This window comes from Cajanus cajan, chromosome 4 (genome assembly GCF_000230855.2).
Source record: "Cajanus cajan strain Asha chromosome 4, NIPB_CcT2T_4, whole genome shotgun sequence".
In the NCBI taxonomy this organism is placed as follows: domain Eukaryota; kingdom Viridiplantae; phylum Streptophyta; class Magnoliopsida; order Fabales; family Fabaceae; genus Cajanus; species Cajanus cajan.
Window position 1 is genome coordinate 34760730 of NC_138520.1, and position 22780 is coordinate 34783509.

The following is a 22780-nucleotide window of genomic DNA, read 5'->3' on the forward strand; positions in this document are numbered from 1 at the left end:
TCAATCAATTAAGTCCATGAATATTCCTTTGTCTTTCTCAAAATTAATGTAAACAAGCGTCACATAATTCTTGGTCTTGCATTCCTTCTTAAGTCCAATGTAAGTAAGCATCACATAGGTCTTAGTTCAAGGAGTTAATGAGAACGTCTTATGTAATGAATTTAAGTGATCAATTCAAATTCAATTATATAAGCATAAACAAGATAGAAAGATAAAGATAAATTCAATTATTAAGAGTTGAGGATACACAAAATTTTCTTCAAACCTCAAAATCCATTAGAACTTATTACCACAAGCTGAATTAGAAACTTAGCTATCCATAAAATTAAAAGACATTATAACATTAAATAACAAGAAAGACTAAGAAGAAATTGAGAAGAAGAAGAAGAAAGGGAGGTAGAAGAACACCCAAGAGTAACTTATTTGAAGGTGTTTGGGACATCTTGCAATGGAGAAATGAAGGCCTATTTATAGCCTTCATACAACACATAAAAACTGTAAAATAATGGGAAAAAGTGTAGACAAAACGAAATGGGATGAGTTGTGTAGGTGGTGGGATGATTTGGTGTTGTTGGTGGGATGAGTTGGATTCCATATTCTTTTCCGCACCGATTATTGACCACCGAATTTGGCCTTCTAGATGATCGAAGTTGCCAACGGCGCCTTCTGCAAAGTTTTAGGTCTTTGTCTCAGCTTTCCAGGGCCACCAAGTTTGCTCCATTTGGATCACCACAGCCCAAGTTATGGCCTGAAAACCGAGACATGTTCATCAGCCCAAAAACAGCAAAATTTAGAATAATAATTCCCAACTATCCAATTAGGCCCAACAACACACATATCTATCTAAATCCTATAATTAGCCATGGATGGAATGTAAAATAGCTAAATTAAAGGAAAAGATACATATCAAATCATGATTTATCAAATACCCCCACACTTAGCTTTTTGCACTCCTGGGCAAAATCATGAAAGCAAAGTAGAGAACAATTCCAAAGATAGAAAGAAATATAGACATCAATACACACAAGAAAACAAACAGATTTACGCAATCCTCAATGAATCCTGGGAAAAGAAAAGGAGTAGACAATATCCAACACAAAAAGAGTCAGAGAAACTAGACACTTATGGAAATTATCCAAGCATTTCAAGGCATGGCAAGATAATTAATCAGCTCAAGAGGTGAATCAAAAGCAATAGAACCTCACAAGATGCACTATATTACTGTATCTCTCAAATGTCCAGGCAACTGTATACTCTCAAAGCACTCATGAAAAACAAGCAACAGATAGATTTGGCAAGCCTCTAAAATCAATGCCCAATAAACATGCACAAAAGGATCATAAGGTCTTTTCAGGGTTGTAATAAGGACAAGGTGGGATAAAATTTAGGATAAGTAGCTATAAACCAGAGGAACTATAGGAGCAATGGGGAATAAGTATGAAATAAGCATAAGAGCAAACCCAAAAATTGCTAATACACCTCCAACACCAATTATTTTCCTTTTCCTCAAACAAAATTTTTTTTTTTTTTTTTGTTTTTTTGTTTTGTTTTTTTTTTTTGTTTTTTTTTTTTGTTTTTTTTTTCACACATCATGAAACACTAAGACATATACAACAGGAAGAATTAACTAGCCAAAATTTAATAACCAATGATACATCCCTTACTTATTCAAGAATTTATTCCCAAAACTATTCCAAAGCTCCAAAATTCCCTAAGGTTAAGGTGATCTTGGTTTTTCACTTAAGGCTTGTAATGAGCTTCAAACAAAGAAGGGTAAATAGGCTTAGCAGGGGTTATCAAAGGAGTTAATTCAAGGTAGGCTTATTTGGCTAGAGGCTTATAGGAACAAAAATGCCTTAATCATATCCATACATGCATGTGAATCAAGAAGTATCAAATAGAGTCAAGACAAGGCAACTGTGCAAGTAATCAAGAGGCATATCACACAAGAAAGAATAGAGAATGGCTTAATTCCTCACACAGGGTATATCTGTCACCTTCAATTCAACCTCTCAAACCTCATAATCAACTTTACAAGCATAGAAAGACAGGGATTTCAATCCATGTAACATCAAGTAACTCATATCTTAGAGTGAAGCAAGTGCCTAAAAACTATCAAAACCCAGAAATCAAAGAGAAACATGCAAAACTTTACATAACAACCAAACATAAAACCCAAAATAACAAAAACATATAACGAATAATCCCCCCCACACTTAAATCTCACATTGTCCTCAATGTTATGCAATGTAAATTATGACAAGTGAAATAAAAGGAGAGGATAAAGAAACTCCCTCATTTTATGGAGGTTGGAATGGATCATGCAAGCTGAGTTCCTCAACAGTTTGCTCTTGGTATCCTTCACTTGTATGAAAAATTTTTAGTCTGTGGCCATTGACCTTAAATTTATTTTGTGATAATTCACTCTTGATCTCTACTGCTCCATGAGGGAACACATCAGTAACTACAAAAGGTCCTATCCATCTGGAACGAAGCTTTCCGGGCATCAGCTTGAGGCGAGAATTGTAAAGAAGAACTTTTTGTCCAACAGAGAATTCCTTTCTTGATATCATTTTGTCATGGATAATTTTGGTCTTCTCTTTGTACATTTTTGAGTTCTCATAAGCCTCTAAGCGAATCTCTTCAAGTTCTTGTAATTGCAACTTTCTTTCCATGCCAGCTTTGTCATAAGCTAAGTTGCATTGTTTTACTGCCCAATATGACTTATGCTCAATTTCCACTGGAAGGTGACATGCTTTACCAAAGACCAATCGAAAAGGTGACATCCCAATTGGTGTTTTGTATGCAGTTCTATAAGCCCACAGAGCATCTTCAAGTCTCTTGCTCCAATCCTTTCTGTTTGGTTGGACTGTTTTCTCCAAAATTTGTTTTATCTCTCGATTTGACACCTCAGCTTGTCCATTTGATTGAGGATGATACGGTGTAGCAGTTTTATGTACAACACCATATTTTCTCAAGAGGCTTTCCAAATTGCGGTTGCAAAAATGCGTCCCTTGATCACTGATGATGGCTCTGGGAATGCCAAATCTGCAGAAAATGTTAGACCTAACAAAATCCACAACAACTTTTGAATCATCAGTTCGAGCGGCTTTAGCTTCCACCCACTTGGATACATAATCAACAGCAAGTAAAATGTAAACAAAACCAAAGGATGTGGGAAATGGACCCATGAAGTCTATACCCCAAACATCAAAAATTTCACAAAATAACATAGGTTGTTGGGGCATCTCATTCCTTCGAGTTATATTACCAGTCCTTTGACATTGTTCACAAGTTTTACAAAATTGATATGCATCATGGAAAATAGTAGGCCAATAAAATCCTGATTCCAAAATTTTCCTAGCTGTTCGTTGGGGACCAAAATGACCACCACATGCATGATTATGACAAAAGCTAAGAATAGAGTGAATTTCATGATCAGGTATGCATCTCCTAATTATTTGGTCACTACCATATTTCCAAAGATAAGGATCATCCCATACAAAATATTTTGCATCACTCTTTAATTTAGCAATGTAAGATTTAGATGCTTTTTTAGGCAGAACATTAGCAACAAGAAAGTTTACCAAATCGGCGAACCATGGAATGATTGTTTGAACTTTCAACAATTGCTCATCAGGAAAAGTATCATGTATGGGTATCGAATCAAGTGGTTGTTCAATTCTGCTCAAGTGATCAGCAACCAAGTTTTCAGCTCCACTTTTATCTCTTATTTCCAAATCAAATTCTTGGAGTAAAAGCATCCACCGTAGTAACCTAGGTTTTGCATCTGGTTTTTTTAGTAGGAACTTCAAAGCAGCATGATCAGAGAACACTATCACCTTGGAACCTAGCAAATAAGATCGAAATTTGTCTAATGCAAAAACAATAGCCAAAAGTTCCTTTTCTGTGGTAGTGTAATTGGCTTGTGCAGCATCCAAAGTTCTAGAAGCATAATATATGACATGAGGTGCCTTGCCCATTCTTTGGGCCAAAACTGCTCCCAGAGCATAGTTGGATGCATCACACATCAGTTCAAAAGGGAGTGTCCAGTATGGTGGTTGTATTATAGGCGTGCTTGTCAAAGCTTTCTTCAGTGTATGGAATGCCTCCTTGCACTTTTGGTCAAAATTGAATTCAACATCCTTTTGTAGCAAGCGAGACAGTGGCAATGCTATCTTGCTGAAGTCTTTGATAAAGCGCCTATAAAATCCTGCATGACCAAGAAAGGAACGCACTTCCCGCACGCATACGGGGTAAGATAAACTAGAAATAACTTCTACTTTAGCAGGATCTACCTCAATACCTTTTTCAGAAATGACATGACCTAGAACTATGCCTTGTTTTACCATGAAATGACATTTTTCAAAATTCAAGACAAGATTAGAGTCAATGCATTTGTGTAGCACCTTGGATAAATTATCTAGACATGTTTTAAAACAAGACCCATAGACAGTGAAATCATCCATAAAAACTTCCATACAATCTTCTAGAAATTCAGAGAAAATACTTACCATACATCTCTGAAAAGTACCAGGAGCATTGCATAGGCCGAATGGCATCCTTCTGTATGCAAAAGTTCCAAAAGGACAAGTGAATGTGGTCTTATGTTGGTCTTCAGGTGCTATGTGGATTTGGAAGTATCCTGAGTATCCATCCAAGAAGCAGTAATGGGATTTCCCAGCCAATCGTTCAAGCATTTGATCAATGAATGGCAACGGAAAGTGATCTTTTCTTGTGGCTTGGTTCAATTTTCTATAGTCAATGCAAACTCTCCAACTATTTTGCACTCTCGTTGGAATTAGTTCATTGTCTTTGTTAGCTACTACAGTCACTCCAGATGTTTTTGGAACAACTTGAACAGGACTTACCCATTTGCTATCAGAGATAGGATATATGATACCTGCTTGGAGCAACTTAGATATCTCTTTCTTTATTACTTCCAAAATTTGAGGATTAAGTCTCCTTTGAGGTTGCCTTACTGGTTTAGCATCTTCTTCAAGGAGAATCCGATGCATACAGGTAGAAGGACTGATTCCAGGGAGATCTGCAAGTGTCCACCCTATTGCCTTTTTGTTGTCCTTCAAAACTTGTAACAACATCCTTTCTTGTTCAGCATCTAAGTCTTTTGCAACAATGACCGGAAGTTTACAACCTTCTTCAAGGTAAGCATACTTCAAATGATCAGGAAGAGGTTTTAGCTCTAATGCTGGTGGTTGCACAATGGAGGGCAACATTCTGTTTGTTGTTATCAATTCTGCAGCTAAAATTTCTGCATATTTTTCTTTTTTATATTCCTCAGCAAAATTGTTAGTGCTTAAAAATTCTTCTATTTCAGTACAAGCAGCACATTCTGATTTATTGTTTATGCATGAATGACAATTTATGGTATCATCAAGATCATGTATGTCAGGAAATTCAATGCATAAATGGTCATGTGCATAACAATCAACCAAGTCATCCAACAAATCAATGTGAAATACAGAGTGTTCTTCCCTAGGGTGTTTCATGGCATCTAGAATGTTGAACTTGACTATATTATCACCAAACTCTAAGGAAAGAGTTCCAGCATGCACATCTATTTTTGTTTTTGCAGTTTTAAGAAAAGGTCTACCTAAAATGATTGGTACCTTAGTTGTAGTTTCACCCTCCATCTCTAGGATATAAAAGTCAGCAGGAAAAATTAGTTCTCCTACTCTAACTAAGACATCTTCAATTAATCCTGCAGGGTAAGTACTACTTCTATTTGCAAGTTGAATCACCACACCAGTTGGAATTAAAGGACCAAGCCCTAAAGATTTAAAGATAGACATAGGCATGACATTGATAGATGCACCTAAGTCTAACATGGCATTTTCAAATATGCAATTACCTATTGTACAAGGGATAGTGAACGTACCTGGATCCTTGCATTTCTGAGGCATTGGTTGAATGATAGCAGAAACATTCTCTCCCAGACTTATTTTTTCATTCCCTTTCAGCCTTCTTTTATGGGTGCACATTTCCTTCAAGAATTTGGCATATCTAGGGATTTGTTTGATTGCATCTAGCAGAGGAATGTTTACTTCTACCTTTCCGAAAGTCTCAAGCAATTCTTTATCTTTTTCAGCTTCAGCTTTCCTAGTTTGTAAAACTCTTTGTGGAAAGGGTAGTTGAATGCTTGGCTCTTCATCCTTTGACTGGAAAGATTGCTTCTCCTTGTTTTCAGATTTCTCAGATGCAGTGGCAGGTTTCACATCATTTTTAACTTCCACAGTCTTTCCAGATCTAAGTGTGATGGCACTAACATTTCCTGTAGGATTAGGAATAGTTTGAGAAGGCAACTTACTTGATCCTTGTGCTTGAAGTTGGCTTATGGAAGATGCCATTTGTCCTACTTGATTTTCCAAGTTTTGAATGCTAGCATCAGTTCTTTGTTGGAATTGCAAGTTTTGCATAGCCATTTGTTTGACAAGGTCCTCCAAGGAAGGGTTATTTTGTTGTTGTTGTGGTTGTTGCATTGACTGCCTTGGAGCTTGTTGGAAAGGTTGCCTATTTGGAAATGGTTGTTGTTGTGATGTGTTGTTGTTGCTCCATCTGAAACCAGGATGATCATTGTATCTGGGATTGAAGTTATTTCTGGCTTGGTCATTTCTTGGTTGTGAGGAATTTGGGAAGTTATTTACAGCAGCTACTTCTTCAGGATTATCTTCTTGTAGCTGAGGGCATGCATCAGTTGGATGAGAGGGACAAGCACAAATGCCACAGAGTTTAGCAGGCGCTTGTTTCATCATGGCCAATCCTCGCACCAAAGAGGTCAATTCATCTAATCTATTCTCTAGTCTTTGATGTTCAGTACTAGATAATTGTACCTCATTTACTGACCTTGAACTAGTTCCTCTTGTTGCACCAAATTGTTGTGTGTTGGCTGCCATATTTGCAATCAAGTCTTTGGCAGCAGCAGGAGTTTTATCCATTAGAGCACCACCACTAGCAGCATCGATCATGCTTCTATCCATTGGTAGGAGACCTTCATAAAAGTATTGAATTAGAAGTTGCTCACTGATTTGATGTTGTGGACAACTTGCACATAGCCTCTTGAATCTCTCCCAATAGTCATGTAGTGTTTCATCATTCATTTGCTTGATGCCACATATGCTCTTTCTTATGGCTGCAGTTCTAGAAGCAGGAAAGTATTTTTCTAGAAATAGTCTCTTCATTTCATCCCATGTGACTCTTTTAGGAGGGAGATAATACAACCACTCCTTGGCTGCATCAACTAGTGAAAACTGGAATGCTTTCAACTTTATGCTTTCTTCATTGCTACCAGCGGGTTTCATGGTTGAACATACAACATGAAACTCTTTCAAGTGCTTGTGGGGATCTTCACCTGAAAGTCCATGAAATTTGGGTAACAAATGAACTAAACTTGATTTTAGTTCACAGTCATCCTCATCAGCAGAAAATTGAATGCATAAAGGTGGATTTGAAACATCAGGTGCAGCCAATTGTTTTAGTGTCCTATTATCAGCCATGTTATTGTTTTGATTATTAGAAGTATTTCTAAAAAGTCTTCTTCTAGTTATCCTTAGTGTTCTTTCAATTTCAGGATCCAAATCAAGTAAAGGACTAGTAGAAGATCTTGTCATACACTATACAAAAATACAAAGAGAAAATGAAAATAAAATAAAATGAAAGATATCTAATATAACAAAATGACACCTTTAATCCCCGGCAACGGCGCCAATTTGACGAGAGGTTGTCGAAGCCTCTATCAAACACAAATGTAAAATGAGTTTAAACTTGTAGCACAGTAGTGCCCCAAAGTTGTCTCTCGAGGATCAAAGGAAATTCTTTTTTATTATATTAGCAGTTTTTGGAAAAAAAAGGGGGGGGGGTTTGGAGTTTGATATAATTTTTAGAACAAGAAGTTGAATAATAAACTTAGATGATAAAAACTTCAACTTGTGGATTTTCGTTCTTTGGATTTATCCTTGGTTCAAAATCTCAATCTCAAATAATAATTAAATTCTTGCATTTAAGTTCAATTAGTTAAGCACCAACAAAACTTAAATAGATTCTTTCCAAAGTTCAAGCGAACATTATTTGAGTCCATTAGGTTAGGATCAAGCGTCCAATTTTAATCCCTATTTGGTCTCTAAGTCCAAGAATCCAACAAGCCATCCATTGGAGAACTTAATTAATCAATTCTTGCTTGTCCCAAAGTTAACCAATCAAGCGTCAATTAATTTAGGAGATTCTTCAAATGTTTAAGCAAACATGATTCGAGTTAACAAGGTTAGAATTATTCATTCACATTTAATCCCTAGTTAAACTCTAAGTCCTTGAATCGGCAAACAATTAATGAGTCAATCAATTAAGTCCATGAATATTCCTTTGTCTTTCTCAAAATTAATGTAAACAAGCGTCACATAATTCTTGGTCTTGCATTCCTTCTTAAGTCCAATGTAAGTAAGCATCACATAGGTCTTAGTTCAAGGAGTTAATGAGAACGTCTTATGTAATGAATTTAAGTGATCAATTCAAATTCAATTATATAAGCATAAACAAGATAGAAAGATAAAGATAAATTCAATTATTAAGAGTTGAGGATACACAAAATTTTCTTCAAACCTCAAAATCCATTAGAACTTATTACCACAAGCTGAATTAGAAACTTAGCTATCCATAAAATTAAAAGACATTATAACATTAAATAACAAGAAAGACTAAGAAGAAATTGAGAAGAAGAAGAAGAAAGGGAGGTAGAAGAACACCCAAGAGTAACTTATTTGAAGGTGTTTGGGACATCTTGCAATGGAGAAATGAAGGCCTATTTATAGCCTTCATACAACACATAAAAACTGTAAAATAATGGGAAAAAGTGTAGACAAAACGAAATGGGATGAGTTGTGTAGGTGGTGGGATGATTTGGTGTTGTTGGTGGGATGAGTTGGATTCCATATTCTTTTCCGCACCGATTATTGACCACCGAATTTGGCCTTCTAGATGATCGAAGTTGCCAACGGCGCCTTCTGCAAAGGTTTAGGTCTTTGTCTCAGCTTTCCAGGGCCACCAAGTTTGCTCCATTTGGATCACCACAGCCCAAGTTATGGCCTGAAAACCGAGACATGTTCATCAGCCCAAAAACAGCAAAATTTAGAATAATAATTCCCAACTATCCAATTAGGCCCAACAACACACATATCTATCTAAATCCTATAATTAGCCATGGATGGAATGTAAAATAGCTAAATTAAAGGAAAAGATACATATCAAATCATGATTTATCATATTTCGATGGAGCCTCCAACATGCTTGGACAAGGGATTGGAACAGTATTAATCTCCCCACAAGGAAAGCATATCCCCTTAACGGCAAGACTCAACTTCGACTGTACAAATAACATGGCCGAATACGAGGCTTGCGCGTTAGGAATCCAAGCAGCAGTCAACAATGGTATCCTAAAGCTCAAAGTATTTGGAGATTCGGCTTTAGTCATTCACCAACTGCGAGGTGAATGGGAAGTCCGAAATTCTAAACTGATACCATATGTTGAGCATATCAAAGACCTGATACAATTCTTTCAAAATGTCGTCTTTGAATATATCCCAAGGGAGGAAAATCAGTTCGCTGACGCCCTTGCTACACTATCATCGATGTTCGCCTTGGATAAAGATCATGAAATGCCCATCATCAATATCCGGCGACACGATAAGCAAGCGTTCTGCCTACTGATAGATGAAGCTGTTGATGATTATCCATGGTTCCATGACATCAAACAATATCTGTCAAAAGGGGAATATCCTGATATGGCCAGCGATAATGATAAAAAGCATATCCGAAGAAGGGCCATGGGATTTCTGTTGATTGGAGAAACCCTCTACAAAAAGAATTATGACTCGGTCTTGTTGAGGTGCATAGACCAAGTCGAAGCTCAAAATGTAATCAAAGAAATACATGAGGGGGTTTTCGGTACCCATATTCCCGGGCCTGCAATGGCTAAGAAAATCCTCAGAGCAGGATATTATTGGTCGACCATTGAAAGGGATTGTTACCAATACGTCCGGAAATGCCACAAGTGTCAAGCATATGCCGACAACATTCATGTCCCACCAACGCCACTCAATGTTTTGGCTTCACCATGGCCATTCGCAATGTGGGGCATGGATGTTATTGGACCCATCGAGCCAAAGGCATCCAATGGACATAGGTTCATCCTTGTGGCCATTGACTATTTCACCAAATGGGTAGAAGCGGCATCGTATGCTCATGTGACCCGAAAGGTGGTAACATCCTTCATCAGAAAGAATATCATATGCAGATACGGTATTCCCGACAAAATCATCACTGATAATGGATCCAATTTGAATAACAAGATGGTGGAAGAACTGTGCCAAGAGTTCAAAATCCAACACCATAACTCTTCCCCATATCGACCAAAGATGAATGGGGCAGTCGAGGCAGCCAACAAAAACATCAAGAAGATAGTACAAAAGATGGTTGTCTCATTCAAAGACTGGCATGAGATACTACCCTTCGCTCTCCATGGATACAGGACTTCAGTGCGCACGTCCACAGGAGCTACTCCGTTCTCCCTTGTTTATGGGATGGAGGCAGTTCTACCCGTCGAGGTCGAAATACCTTCTCTAAGGGTAATCATGGAAGCGAAACTTTCCGAGGCAGAATGGGTTCAAAGCCGGTATGACCAATTGAACCTTATTGAAGAAAAGCGGCTGAACGCCATATGCCATGGTCAAGCCTATCAAAGGAAGATCAAAAAGGCTTTTGACAAGAAAGTCCACCCTCGAGTCTACCATGAGGGAGAGCTGGTGATGAAGAAATTACTACCAGCCCAAAAGGATAAAATCGGAAAGTGGGCCCCAAATTACGAAGGACCATACGTGGTGAAACGAGCCTTCTCCGGAGGAGCATTGATCCTCACAAACATGGATGGAGAATAACTTCGATACCCAGTCAACGCTGACGTGGTAAAGAAGTATTATGCTTGAAGACGTTGCTTGCATCAGCCCGCTAGGATGAAAACCCAAAAAAGGGCATCCTAGGCAAAAGTTAGGGCAAAACGAAAAGCCCGCCAGTACAAGGGTACTAGGCAAAACAAAGGCAAAATTATCCCCGCTAGGACATGTCCTAGGCAAAAATTAGGGGCAAAAGAATAAAATGCAAAAAGTAAAGCAAGCAACGATCACTTGAACCGAAAACCGAAAGGCGGTTCAAGTGATAATCTTCTAGAAGCAAGCGTCTTGCAGTATCTACACTCCTAGCTCAGGCATCTCACCCGAAACAACTAGGGAAACGGGAAGAGCGGCAATTACAGATATAATTGTTTAAGCCAAAAATGTATAGCCTACCCTGGCCAGCCATTCTTCAGAAATTTCCCTTTGTAAATCTTTCTGTAAAAACACTTGTGAATATCAATAAAAATATCCATTTGTTTCTTTTCTCTCTTGACCATGTGATTATGCCTTTGAATTGGTTTTTCATAAAATTGTACGAAATTCCATTAATAATCGGTCAATAAAAGAAAATTGGAGGGGTTCCTGTAAAATCCATAATCTCCTGCATAAAGGCTCACAAAAATACTCCCTCGCGTCAATGACAGAAAGTCCTCCAAGAAGAAGAGGATAGGGAGAGCCACTCACTTTTCTAAATAAATGAACAAAAATAAAATTGTATTACATTTGTGCATCACACACACATTAGTTGCACATGCAAAGACCTTATCATGAGGCAACCGCATAAAATAGAAAAATAGAAAATTGCTTGTGTATGACAACAGCAAGCAAAATGCAAAGATTCAGAAAATCAACAGCATCATACAAAATAACTAAGCCTGGAGAGGCTTGCCGAAAGAATACTCTCAGAATAACTAAGCCTGGAGAGGCTTACCAAAATACTCCTCATCCTCCATATCAAAGAATAACTGAGCCTGGAGAGACTCGCAGAAATAATAATCCCCAGAGAAACCTCAACTCATACCCTTGGATTCAAAATCCCCAGCAAGAGTTATCAAGCAAGATTGTCAAAATCCCCAATGGAAGTACGATCTCCCAAGCAGAATATCCAAGTCAAAGGACTTAAACTTCCTCAGTGAAGATAGCTCTCCAACTCAAGTGTCGAGTGAGGCTAAGCCTGTAGAGGCTTCCTAAATAATACTCTGGGATACATAAGATCCCCAAATCCCCAGTCGCCTACTCAAGAGGCATCCCTGCAGAAGGAGAAAAATAAAAAAAATCAATAATCATTCCCCAAGTGGAATCTGGCTCTCAGCCAATCATTGAACGTCAAGCCGATATGCCTAACAGAAGAGGCTAATCAAAATCAACGACAAAATCCCCCAGTGGATAACAGCCTACACAGAGGCAGCAAAATCAGAAAACCAAAAGAGACACCCGAACAAGGATAACCGGGATACTCCACCAACGTCGAAAGGACGTCAGCCAATCATAAGGCACCGATCACATCAGAAAGAGCATCTTTGTGTCTGCACCCCAAAGGAATCAGAAATTCCCCAGTGGGCACCAACTACGCAATGGAAAGTTGGGACACAAGAACCTATGAGTAACTGCACATCCCCTAGACGGATCCCTGCGTTATCCAGCCCCTAGTGGCACAAAATCAGAAACAACCGTCGAAGCAGCACCGTGGACTGTGGAGACAAAATCATCACAAATCCCTGGAAAGGAGATATTCACGCTACCCCGTCGTCACAAACACGGAGGTATGCAGCTTCCGGCTCGGGCAATGAGCGAAGCTATCTCTGGAAAAGGGGTACTCACCGCTTACCGTTGTCACAAAGGTACTTAGCTTCCGGCTCGAACAAAGAGTGAAGCTAAGCCTGGAGAGACGGTACTTACAGCTTCCAGCTTGGGCAACAAGCAAAGCAAGGCCTGGAGAGGCAAAACTCACACTGCTCACCGTCGTCACAAAGGTGCTTGGTTTCCGGCTCGAACAAAGAGCGAGACTAAGCCTGGAGAGACGGTACTTACAGCTTCCAGCTTGGGCAACAAGCAAAGCAAGGCCTGGAGAGGCAAAACTCACACTGCTCACCGTCGTCACAAAGGTGCTTGGTTTCCGGCTCGAACAAAGAGCGAGACTAAGCCTGGAGAGGCGAAACTCACACTGCTACCGTCATCACAAGGGTACTTAGCTTCCGGCTCGAACAAAGAGTGAAGCTAAGCCTAGAGAGGCGGTACTCACAGCTTCCAGCTTGGGCAGCAAGCATAGCAAAACCTGAAGAGGCTACTCGACAATTTTCCACCGGAAGACGCTACAAGTCAGAAGGTCGGCGCATCACCCGGACAATTGGGTCAACTCCTTTACTTGTCGGCCGGTATACCAAAAGGCCGTCCGACTAAGTAAAAGGGGGGCAGCTGTAGACCCCTAAAATTGTCCAGGTCGGAAATAAAGCTTGAAGACTCTCGAAGACTGAAGGAAAATCAGCCAGAAGGACTCCTGGAAGGCCCTAGGAGGGTTCTCTGTAGGTCTAGAGGTCTTAGAATAGCTCAAAATAAGGAAGTGGAGGGAATGAAGCCCAATACGGCCGTACTGAACCTAATACGGCCGTATTGAAGCTTCAATACGGCCGCAGTGAACTCAATACGGCGTATTGAAGTTTCTGAAACTTCAATACGGCCGTACTGAAGTCAATACGCCCGTATTGACACTTCAATACACCCGCAGTGAACTCAATACGGGCGCATTGAAATTTCTGAATTTCAATACGGCCGTATTGAACTCAATACGACCGTATTGAAGTTCAAAAATTTCAATACGGCCGTACTGCTCCTGTAGGCCGTATTGCGCCTATTCCCTATAAATATGACGTCAATTGGACGTCATTCCACACTTTTGAACATAGTTTCAACCCTCTCCTTGAGTATTCTGGGGTTTTTGAGCAGTGTTCTGCCCTAGAAATCACTCGGAGAGTTGATCCGACGAAGTTCTTGAGCCCCGAGCCATTTTGCTTGAGGATCGAACCTAGTCGAGGGGAAATCTTTTTGATTCCCTTAGTTAAAATTTTGTTCTAGGAGAGCGAGAAGCGGGCTTGTAGAGCGAGGGAACGCCAAAACGCTTCCCAGTTCATTTTTTGCAATATATAAAAGCACGCTTCAAGAGGTTTCCCTTCAATCCTTCCTTTTACCGCTTTCTGTTTGTTGCATAATTTAATAAGTCATCATGTAGATAGTTAATTTATAATTGCTTAGAATAAATAGGGGTAATTTAGTAATTTTACGCTGTTATCTTAGAAAATAATCTGTCATAGGGAACCCGAAAGGGGCGCTGTGGGGTGCTAACACCTTCCCCACGCGTAACCGACTCCCTTACCCAACTCTGGTTGTAATGGCCAAAGTTGATTTATAAAATCAATTGCCTTATCCCTTTTTCCAATGTTTTGAGTAAAACATTGGTGGCGACTCCACGAACCCTCCTTTTGCGAAAACCACTAATCCATGGAGGGTCCCGCTTGGGATTAATATGGATTAGTGAGACTTTTAATAAAATTGCTCGTTTGACGAGGTCTCAGTTTGAGAATAAGTCATTCTAGAAATCCACATTTTTAAACAAATAAACGAGTCCAACCATCCTTCGCGAATGCCAAAAACCCGTTTCGGGCCGGTGGCGACACCTAGAGGGGGCGACCAACAAGATTCAGCTCCTACTTATCGAGGTAAGGGGGGAGTGAGAAATCTTGCTCTGGGTGTGGGAATATATGCTGGGTAGTGGGATTGGCCCCCAATCCTGTGTTTGCTGTATTTTTTTTGTATGCTCATGTATGAGGGGTTTCTCCCAATTGTATCTGTTTTGTTTATTATTTTTCTTATATGCAATTACTTATATGATTTGAGATCTCTATGGGTTTCTATGGGACACCCTATGAGAAATAGGCAAAATATAAATATTTTCTGTTTTGATTTTTGATTGCTCTATTATATTCCTTGTTGAATGTGATGTGTAAGTATGTGATTAATTTTGAGAATAAATATGTTTTGATATGATTTAGAGTGCTCTGTGGGTTCCTATGGGAAACCCTATGAGAAATAGACAAAATATAAATATTTTCTGTTTTGATTTCTGATTGCTCTATTATATTTCTTGTTTGATGAGATGAAAAAATATGTATTTAATTTTATAAATAAATGAGTTTTGATATAAATTAAAGTGCTCTGTGGAGGCCTTGTGAATATGATGAGATAATGTGAAATGTGATTGAAACATGAGATATGAAATGTGATAATGAAATATGATGTGAAATGACCATGAGAAATGATAATGAGATATGAGAATGCATAGAGTCTTGAATGACATGCATCATTTGCATAAGTGTTTTAAGGGTACGATATGGAATACACCGCCAGAGAAGGCCCCCTAGTGTAAAAGCTTTGGGGATTAGTCCTTGGGGATAGCTCGGTTTGGAAGTCCCAGTCTCGCCCATTGTGTGCATGGGATGTATCTTGCGCGGCTTAGCTATCCCGACGAGACTCTGGTAGTATATCCTTCTAGTGAGAGTGCGCAGAGGGTGTGACCCGGCATGTACTCCTAGACTACTCTTCGTGTATTGCTAGCGACAATATGCCATGTGATGTTTTACTGGCGCCACATGCATGATAATATGTAGTCCGTGTCCATACTTATGCATTTTTAATGTTATGTGATAAAGTGATGGTTTATGTCTTGGATGAGTGTGATGTTATTATTAATTTATCTATGTTATACCTGTTTTGTTTGTGTTTGGCTATTCGGCGTACATTTCTACACTGTGAGCCAGAGTGAGATGTTTCTCACTCCCTTTTCTCGTGTTGTTTTGCTGTGACTATTATACAGGTGATCATCAGTGTGAGGCTGAGGATGTTGGTGATGAAGCTTAGGCTTCTATGTTGGGTTTTGCTCTGATAGGACATGTGACATCGGGACATAGATATGATTAGTTTAAGATGTTCTTATTAAATTATTTTGGAAAATTCAGTTTTATTTCTTTGTAATTTTACCAGCATGTTATTTGGATTAAGTTTAAGAATGTGAACTTTTTACCCTTACGTAGTTGGAAATTTGATTTTTATTGATGTAAAATTATATATATTTTTTTATAATTACTGTATATGTATGTTGGGGTAGAGGGTGTCACAGGAGCTTTCATGGACTTGCAAGCTTTTATAGAAGATTTGTTCCTAACTTCTCAGCATTGCGTCACCCTTGAATGAACTTGTAAAAAAAATGTCCCATTTGAATGGACTCAAAAGCATGATCAAGCATTTCAACTCTTAAAAGACCAACTCACAAATGCACCCATACTAGCTCTCCCTAATTTTGAAAAGACTTTTGAGCTAGAATGTGATGCATCTAAAATTGGTATAGGAGCTGTGTTATTGCAAGGAGGACACCCCATTGCATATTTTATTGAAAAACTAAAAGGTTCCTCCCTCAATTATCCAACCTATGACAAAGAGTTGTATGCATTGGTCAGAGCTTTGCAAACTTGGGAACACTATCTAGTGTCCAAAGAGTTTGTAATCCATAGTGACCATTAGTCACTCAAATATTTAAGAGGTCAAGGTAAGTTAAATAAGAGGCATGCCAAATGGCTAGAGTTCCTTGAACAATTTCCATATATTATTAAATTCAAGAAAGGTAAAGCTAACATTGTAGCTGATGCTTTATCTAGAAGGCATACTTTGCTTATGTCTCTAGGTACTCAAATTCTTGGGTTTGTTAATATTAGGGAATTGTATGAGAAAGATCTTGACTTTGGTGATATTTATAATAAATTCCAACAAAAAGCTTTCAATGGTTTCTATATGGCTGAGGGGTATTTGTACAAAGAAGGAAAATTGTGTATACCCCAAGGTTCCATTAGGAAACTATTGATAAAAAAGAGCCATGAAGGTGGGCTTATGGGGCAGTTTGGTGTTGATAAAACCCTGAGTTTTCTTAAAGAAAGATTTTCTTGGCCCCTGATCGAAGCCGTATCCGATCAAATAAAAACAATTAAATGTAGTACTAGGAAGTGACTCCTAGGTCGTTCTCTCAAGGAATAATGCATTTAAGCCATAGGATTCAAGCAACGGAAATTAAAATAGAGGGGGGGGTTTTGATTGAAAAAGAAACAAATAAATGGTAACCAAACGGTAACAAACAATAAACTAAACAGTTGGATTCCTTAACTAGATAGCTTGACCTCTTATCCTCAATTAATCTAAACATGCAAGTTACTGAGTTAAATCACATTCGAGCTCCTAATTAACCAACTAAGCGAAGATTAATTAAGAATTAAACAAAGTAAGTTGCAGTTAAGCACTTACACAACCCACTTCAATTCTCTATTTGTAAATCTCATCACAATTCACATAATCTCGTTAACTAAGCGAAAACCCAATTATATGACTTGTGAAATTAATAATGATTCGTCAATTAACTAAGCGAAAATCTAAGAACCATTCATTAAGAACTCAAATAGAGATTATGGAATGTAATTCAACTCAAAAACAACATTAAAACACCATTAACCTCAAAGAGACATTGCTATCCACATTAAGAAATCCAACCAAAGCTACTTAGCTACTCATAGCATTAGCTAGTAAATTAAATCCTAAGCTAATCAACATTAAAGCCATAAATTTGAAATTAAATTCGTGTGCAGCAGCAAAGTAAAAGTAGCAACAACCTAACACAATAAAATGCAGATAACACAATAAGTAAAATAGATTGGATCCTTGTTCGGATTGTAACTCTCTTATCCTTGGTTCATAATAAGATTTCTCTGTTAACCACTTAATCCTTGTTCCATCCGAGTTAACCAACTAAGCGAAGATTAACTCAAGATTTCCCTACACGAATTAAGCAAACGTATACAACATCAACCTCTTCACAGATTAAGCAACTGTGTCATTAAGCATAGCCCATTAAGCATGGACATAATGAAATAGAGGTTAAATGAAGAAGAACAAAGTAGAACAGAGACATACAAACATACCCAACCTCAAACAGAGATTACAATCCATAACAAGAAGCCAACCCAATGGTTTTAGCCTTCCATTAAATTTGAACTAGAAATGAAAATGCAAGGAAAATGAAAATGCATTAAATCAAGTTAAAGAGTACTACAATCTAGCCTTCCATGGAGGAGGCAAAGAACAGAATTAAAATGCATACAAAAGGAAAGGACAATAAAACATAAACTACAACTACAACAGAGAAAATAAACTCAAAGAAAACAAAGAGAAGGGAGGAAGAAGAACACCCAAGAGTAACTTATTTGAAGGTGTATTCAGGGATGTCTTACAATGGGAGAGTGAAGGCCTATTTATAGCCTTCATATAACACATAAGAAATATAAAATAATGGAAAAAGCTTAGACAAAACGAAATGGGAGAGTTGGTGGGATGAGTTGGTGGGATGAGTTGGATTCCATATTCTTTTCCGCACCGAGTTGTTTTCCACCGAATTAGACCTTCTAGATGATCGAATTGGCCGACGGCGCCTTCTGCAAATATTTAGGTCTTTGTCTTAGCTTTCCAGGGCCACCGAGTTTGCACCATTTGGATCACTACAGCCCAAGTTATGCCCTGAAGACCGAGACATGTTCATCAGCCCAAAAACAGCGAAAATTTAGAATAATAATTCCCAACTATCCAATTTGGCCCAACAACACACATATCTATCTAAATCCTATAATTAACCATGAATGGAATGTAAAATAGCTAAATTGAAGGATAAGATACATATCAAATTATGACTTATCAGCCCCATATGCGAAAGGATGTCCAAAATCATTGCTTTAGATGTTTGGCTTGTTTACAAGCCAAGTCTAAAGTGATGCCTCATGGTACATACACACCTTTATGATGGAGGAGGCCCATGGGCTAAGGGCCCAACTACTAGGGCTATGGCAAGGATGATGCATGAAGAGTGGGCCCAAGCCCAAGGAAGGCCCACCACTTTATTTTGTTGGGCTTTGTCTCAGCCCATTAGATTAGGGATAGTATAGGTTTGGGCCTTAGTGCCTTGTATTTTCTTTTGGGCCTTGTATTTCTGGCCTTGTAGCTTAGGATTTACATTTAGAGGTCATTTGAATTTAGGGTTAATTAAGGTTGCATGTGAATTATCATTAGCATGTAATTAGCTTTGCATTTGATAAGCATTTTCGGCCATGTGCACACATGCACATGGTGTGACCTAAATGCAACTCAAATGAGAAGCTAATCACATGCCAAATGATAAGCACATGGGAGGTTTGGGGTTTGGCTCCCAAAATTTGAATTTTGAATTCAAATTTTGGGCGCCTAAGGTTAAGTAACCATACCATGGTTTCACTTAACCATAGGCTAACCCATGGAACACTTTAACCTAATTTTTTCCTATAAATTCTATATGGCCGAGTCTTGTAGTCACTTTTGGATTAATTGAATGAGTTTTCTCTCTTTAGAAATCTCTCCCTCCGAAAGTCACACCTCCTAAACTCTAGCCTACTTGAGCTCCTCTCCTTGTAGAGTTAGGACCCTTTTCTTCTACGGACTTGGCTAGAAGCAAGCCTAGGTCACATTGAAGCTACTTGGAGTCATCTTCCTTGAAGTTCTTCTAAGGAATCTGAGAAGCTTTTGGAAGTGTTCATGAGATTTCCAAGTGGAATCTCATCAAGTGGTATCAAGAGCATTCAATTCTTCAAGAGATAAGTTCATTTCCTTGTCTTTTGAAGTGTGGATCCGTGGTTCAATCTTGTGTTCATCTTGTGTTCATCTTGTTCATTTTGAGTATTTGTCACTTTAGAGTTTAATCCTTCCTAGATCTAATTTTTGCCTTAAAATTTGATGGATCTAGTTTCATGTTGCTTAAATGATTCATTTATGCGCCTATGACTATTTGCTTCCATGAATCATGCTCCAATTCTTTTTCCTATTAGGAATTTCTACCTATGATCTTTTTGCTTTAATTGAGTCATAATTGAAATTTTATTCGGTCATTGCATGTTTGAGTCCATTTTATTTTGAATCCATGTCTAGTGGTAATGTGTAGTTCTTGTCTTGTTCATCATTCCTAGTTATGCTTGTATGAACCTTTTGATTTTGTTTTAATTGAGTCTTGAAAATATTTTCTGGATTTGGCCGAGATCCATAGCCTTTGGAGTGTGCCCATAATTTTTGTTTCAAGTTGAGTTCATAAACTACTACTAGTTCATTAGTAGTTTTCCTAGAAAATTTTAGGTTTCCTTTACTAGAAAATGTCTTAAAATTTTTTTTTCCTTATCCGTGAGTTTAATCTTGTGTAACTTGTTGTGTGCTGAAAATTGTGTTTGAGTTTCATTTTGAAATTTGAATTTGGAGCCAAAAACCGTGCATGTGTTAAGCAACCAAACAAGCATCAAAAGCATGTTGCATGTTCATTACATCTTAACCTAATTTGGTTGTCATTTGGATTTCAAATTTGAATCCAGTTTTGGTGCTTCAATTAAGTGTGACTAAGAATAGTGTGTTGCATATTGTTTAAAAGAAAAAGGCAACTCCTAAGATTAAAAAAAAATATAGAGAGGAAAAATCAAAAGAAAATGCAAAAACAAAGTGATTAAAAAAAAGTGTTAAACCTAATTTTGGAAAGCAAAAGCCAATCAAGGAGTTTGAAATTCCATTTGTTGTCTTCTCGGTTTAAACTTGTGTTTGCATCATAAATTTTTTTCAGCTATTATATCTTTGAGTGTTTTTGGTTTTGTGAATCAATTCTAGAACCTTTCTTAGGTCATTTCTTTCTTGTCCTAGCCAACTCTTGTTTTGTGTCATTCCAAATTGTCTTCTCTTATTCAACTCTTGTCTTACTTACTTCTCAATTTCCCTTGCTGTTCATTATCATTATTGAACTCAAGTGTGACCTATGGTTTGACCTAGTCTATCTTCCTAGAAGCTAGTTCTACAAGGGTCATCAAAAGAGGACTAAGAAAAGGAGGAGGATAGGATAAGGTGACTCTCGGATTTGGCTACTCAAAAAAACAAACACTAAACACTTGGAGCTGGAAATTTGGTGGCTGCTGGACTTGAATATCCGTGAAGATTTCCTGGAGTTAAAATTTGAATTGTACTTGAATTTAAAAAAATATATATATATATATAAGTATTAGTGACGTATTTTAGAGACCAATTTTTCCTTACTAGTTGAAAATTTCTGTTGCAAATTTGGTCACTAATCTATCACTAATTCTTGGTGGTTGTTTTCATATTTCTTCTAAGCCACTTGTTCTTGTTTGTTTAGCTTTAATTCATACCTTGTAATAAGCAATTTAAAGGAGTGTCTTGGCGGTGTCTTTGGTACACAACCATCTCTCCTTAGTTAGTCAATTTTCGTTAGTACTTGGTGGGAGTGGTCCTTGATTGATCTTTGGTATCTCTCAAGCTCTCACCCTAGGACACGTTTAGGTAGTTTAATTTCTTGATTAATACTTGTTTTTAATTGCTTTCATACGTCTAGTATATCATAGTTCATCTAACATCAAAAATAATTTTCATTGAAAAGAATTTGGTAGAGATTAACTACAAATGGGATTAGTAATTTTTACTTGAAGAGGCTTGGTTTTTAAGTGGCTCCTAGTAGCTCACCTCCCTCCAAAGTTCAATTTGTATACTTAATCCTCTAAGTACTTAGTCTTAACCTTGTGTAAAAAAATTGCTTTTCAAACTTCTTTCTTTAAAAAGAATCTTTCACCTATAATGGAAGAATTTTCTACTCCTCATAGTGATACTAATTCAAGTGATAACAAAGATTTTGCTAAGTTATCACGTGAATTAAGATCACTAAAGCTATGGAAAGAGCAAGAATCACAACAAAGACTTAGAGAAAAATTTGAAAGAGAAGCTTAAATTGCTCTTATGGAGGAGGAGATTCGTCTATTAAAGGAAAAAGACAAAAAGAAACATCATGGTCAACATAGCTCATACGCCCATAGTTCTACTCTAGGAGAATCAATGCATGATAGCCTAGCCTTAGGAGATCATTATCAACAACCTCCTAGAAGAGTCCATAGGAACCCAAAGACAAGGGAATCTAGGGTAGATCTCCCTTATTTTCATGGAAAAGATGATGTGGAGGGGTACCTAGATTGGGAGATGAAGGTGGAACAAATCTTCACTTGACACCAAGTGAGTGAAGAAAGAAAAGTCTCCTTAGCCACCTTAACCTTCCAAGGTCATGCCATGTATTGGTGGACCTCACTTGTGAGAGATAGACGTCTCCATAATGAACCTCCAATTCAATATTGGAATGAATTAAGGAGTGCCTTGAGGAGGTGATGGCATCCTTACTTGCATGAACTTGAGATGATGAGCAAGGAGGAGGACGCCTTCTCCAAGGATCAAGTTCTTCAAAGGTGGACCAAGGTTTTAGGGTGGATGATGATGGAATGGACGAAAATGAAGGTTGGGTAGAAGGTGTTTGAGGAAATGCTTGAGAATGGTACTCTAGGGTTGGCTCACTTCATGATGATGAAGGCCACTTCTAGGGTTGTTTCTCTCAAGGTGGAGATGGTAGGGTTTGGCCGAAAATAGCCAAGGGTGACTAAGGAAAGATATAAAGGCACTAAAGGCTCTCTTTATATTCAATATCCAAAGTATTTACAAGGTGTGGGGTGTTGGGTATTTATAGGAGGGGAGGCATCTAGGGTTGCATTTGGAGTAGGCAAATGCATTCCAAATGAAATGCAAATGAACCCTAGATGCAACTTGGTGGCCAAGGATGGAATCTTTGGGTTTAGATTGGCATATCTAGGTGCATGATAAGACCATGCAACCTTTGCCCTCCACTT

General features: G+C 38.2%; 1 protein-coding gene across 1 annotated transcript; it reads right to left on the reverse strand.

Moving 5' to 3' along the window:
- Window positions 1–204: 204 nt before the first annotated feature.
- Window positions 205–9038, reverse strand: LOC145956782 (uncharacterized). Its single transcript, XM_083072466.1, has one exon. It carries the CDS (start codon window positions 7626–7628, stop codon window positions 2301–2303), a length of 5328 nt encoding a protein of 1775 aa, XP_082928592.1. The 5' UTR covers window positions 7629–9038; the 3' UTR covers window positions 205–2300.
- Window positions 9039–22780: the final 13742 nt, after the last annotated feature.